This window comes from Penaeus japonicus, unplaced genomic scaffold, assembly GCF_977035675.1.
Source record: "Penaeus japonicus unplaced genomic scaffold, GWHDUDI00000001_assembly GWHDUDI00000001, whole genome shotgun sequence".
NCBI lineage: Eukaryota > Metazoa > Arthropoda > Malacostraca > Decapoda > Penaeidae > Penaeus > Penaeus japonicus.
Genome location: NW_028234403.1, coordinates 55,928,589 through 55,931,088, shown reverse-complemented (window position 1 = coordinate 55,931,088; position 2,500 = coordinate 55,928,589). Strand labels below are relative to the sequence as shown.

The window sequence follows — 2,500 nt, the reverse complement described above, 5'->3', positions numbered from 1 at the left end:
CAGCGACAACGAACAATGGCCCGCGACGACAAGGATAACCAGATGTTTGCCCTTTAGTGTTAAAAGATTTATTCTCGGAGGAAGGTTGTCTTACTGGAGAATTGATCTCTTTGATGAATAATGTCAGTCTGTGTGTGTGTTTGTAAATATATTATGTTAATCATTGCAAGGTAATTTCAGTGTTGCGGTCACTGGAAAATGATATACATATAAAGGATTTTGATTCACTGGTAAGCCTTGTATAGCAAATTACCAGATTCAGTTATTTTCTCTTATATGAAATTTAATGCCATAACTTGTAAAATAATGTGCAGCAGGATTTTTAACTCTCCTGGAGAATGTAATATTCATGTGGTACATTTGTCATATTAGTTGGACTGGAGTCAAATGGAAATGATTATACTAAATGTTTATGATAGTCAGATCATAGTTATTTATTTTTTATAGATAACTTAATACAGTTGACCAAAGTATTGACAGAAATGTACTTACTAAAATTGTACCAAAGTTAGTTTTGTCTATGAAAATAAGCCACCCTGAAAGGTTCAATCAGTGAACATTTACCATTATTGTTGATTTCATGTTTTCCATATTAAACAGTACATTGTGGAATCAAATACTCAGCATTTCATTTTTATTGCCTATTGCTCTCCCTCTCTCTCTCCCTCTTCCTTTTCCTTTTCCTTTTCCTTTTCCTTTTCCTCTTACTCTTACTCTCCTTCTCCCTCTCCTTCTCCCTCTCCTTCTTCCTCTCCCTCTCCCTCTCCCTCTCCCTCTCCCTCTCCCTCTCCCTCTCCCTCCCCTCCCCCTCCCCCCCCCCCCTCTCTCTCCTCTCTCTCTCTCTCTCTCTCTCTCTCTCTCTCTCTCCTCTCTCTCTCTCTCTCTCTCTCTCTCTCTCTCTCTCTCTCTCTCTCTCTCTCTCTTTCTTTCTTTCTTTCTTTCTTTCTTTCTTTCTTTCTCTTTTTCACACACACACACACACACACACACACACACACACACACACACACACACACACACACACACACACACACACACACACACACACACACACACAAAAGAATTCATGTGTATACATACTTACATACAAAAATATACTTATATAATTTCCACAAAAGCATTTTGATAAGAGAGTGCTTATAGATTTTGCACTTTTTAAGGTATCAGCAGTGATCTTGCAAAGTAAGAGACATTATACACATTGCACTTAATGACACTAGTTGTCATATTGTATGGAAATGAAGTAGGAAGTGTCCATAAAAGAATGAAATTAATATATAAACTATGATTATTGTATGTGCTTTATGTATTTTTCTTTCTTGTATTTGAAATCTGCTTCATCTTGATGACTAATTAACATAGCAAATATTAAGAAAAAACGACAAATCAAAACTAGAGGTAAATTATGTTTTCCGAGGTCATTGTGTGATGCATGAAAGTACGGTAATTTTCAGTAAGAGGACTTTAACGAAAAGAATGGTCGCGGTATTAATAAAATGTTTGGCAGTAGGATGGCTGTTTTACATGTCTGGCACAGTGCCATCTGTGTCTATGACTGACTCTGCCTTTGCAGCAAATCATGCCATCTGCTGCTAATGGGTTAAAAGGGTATTGTTTGTTCAAGCTTTCATTGAATACCAGGTACCATCTTACTATCATAGCTATTGAAGGATCATTTCACGACATGTGGAAGCATTATAAGCACCAGTGCGATTTGAGTAATTATTATATCATTTTTAAATTGTTTGAATGGAATTCATGTGGGTTCATGTACATTGCTTGGATAGGAAAGGGAGAAATTGAGAACACAAAAGCAACTAGCATCACTTTGAAAGTTAGTTTTTTGGGAAAGCATTTTTGCAGATATTGCTATTAGAATTTAGCAGATTTGCTAGTTATGTGATTGGACCTTCACTTGATTGTGCAAGTTTGAGACATTTCTCAATTGTGTATCAACTACTTCCTGATTTAATTCACATGCAGATTTTTGGAGCCACAGTTATGTACCTTCATCTGTGTAGACACATGCATGACTGGTACAAATGTATTTGCTTATGTATTGGTAAATTCATAGACATGTAAAAGAATATGAACACACACAACTACATATATGCTTACTCATCCATTAACTCATATACACGTACATATCCATACACTGCATAATATATGTATCAAATATTTTTTCTGTTAGTTTATTTTTTCCCAAACTGACTCAAACTCTGAATGTTATGGGGTTTGGGAACTTAAACTTGTGGGGTGGCATTGATCATTGTATTTTTAAGTCCAAAGAGCAAACATCGACAAGGAATATTAGGAAATATACCTGAAGAGAAAAAATATAATAATGTCTTTCAAATAGTTCATTGTAGAACCAGGAGCAAAGTCAAACAAATCTATTTGGAAATTAAGCTTATAGACATATTTCTATTTCTGATATGTAGGTGTGAGTATGGTACCTGTTTATTTTTTTCAGCTAACAGCTAATATTGCATAGATATGT

The 2,500-nt window shown here is 35.3% G+C and overlaps 1 protein-coding gene across 1 annotated transcript in view; it reads left to right on the top strand.

The window, feature by feature from the left end:
• The window catches only part of LOC122265966 (target of Myb1 membrane trafficking protein), a gene marked incomplete at its 5' end in the record, with an annotated part of 17,321 nt that extends 15,138 nt beyond the window's left edge, over window positions 1–2,183 (top strand). Inside the window, one exon of the mRNA XM_086549285.1 lies at window positions 1–2,183. This exon is cut by the window's left edge and continues 135 nt beyond it. Within this exon, the coding sequence (XP_086405411.1) occupies window positions 1–57 (57 nt within the window).
• Between the last annotated feature and the right edge of the window lie 317 nt (window positions 2,184–2,500).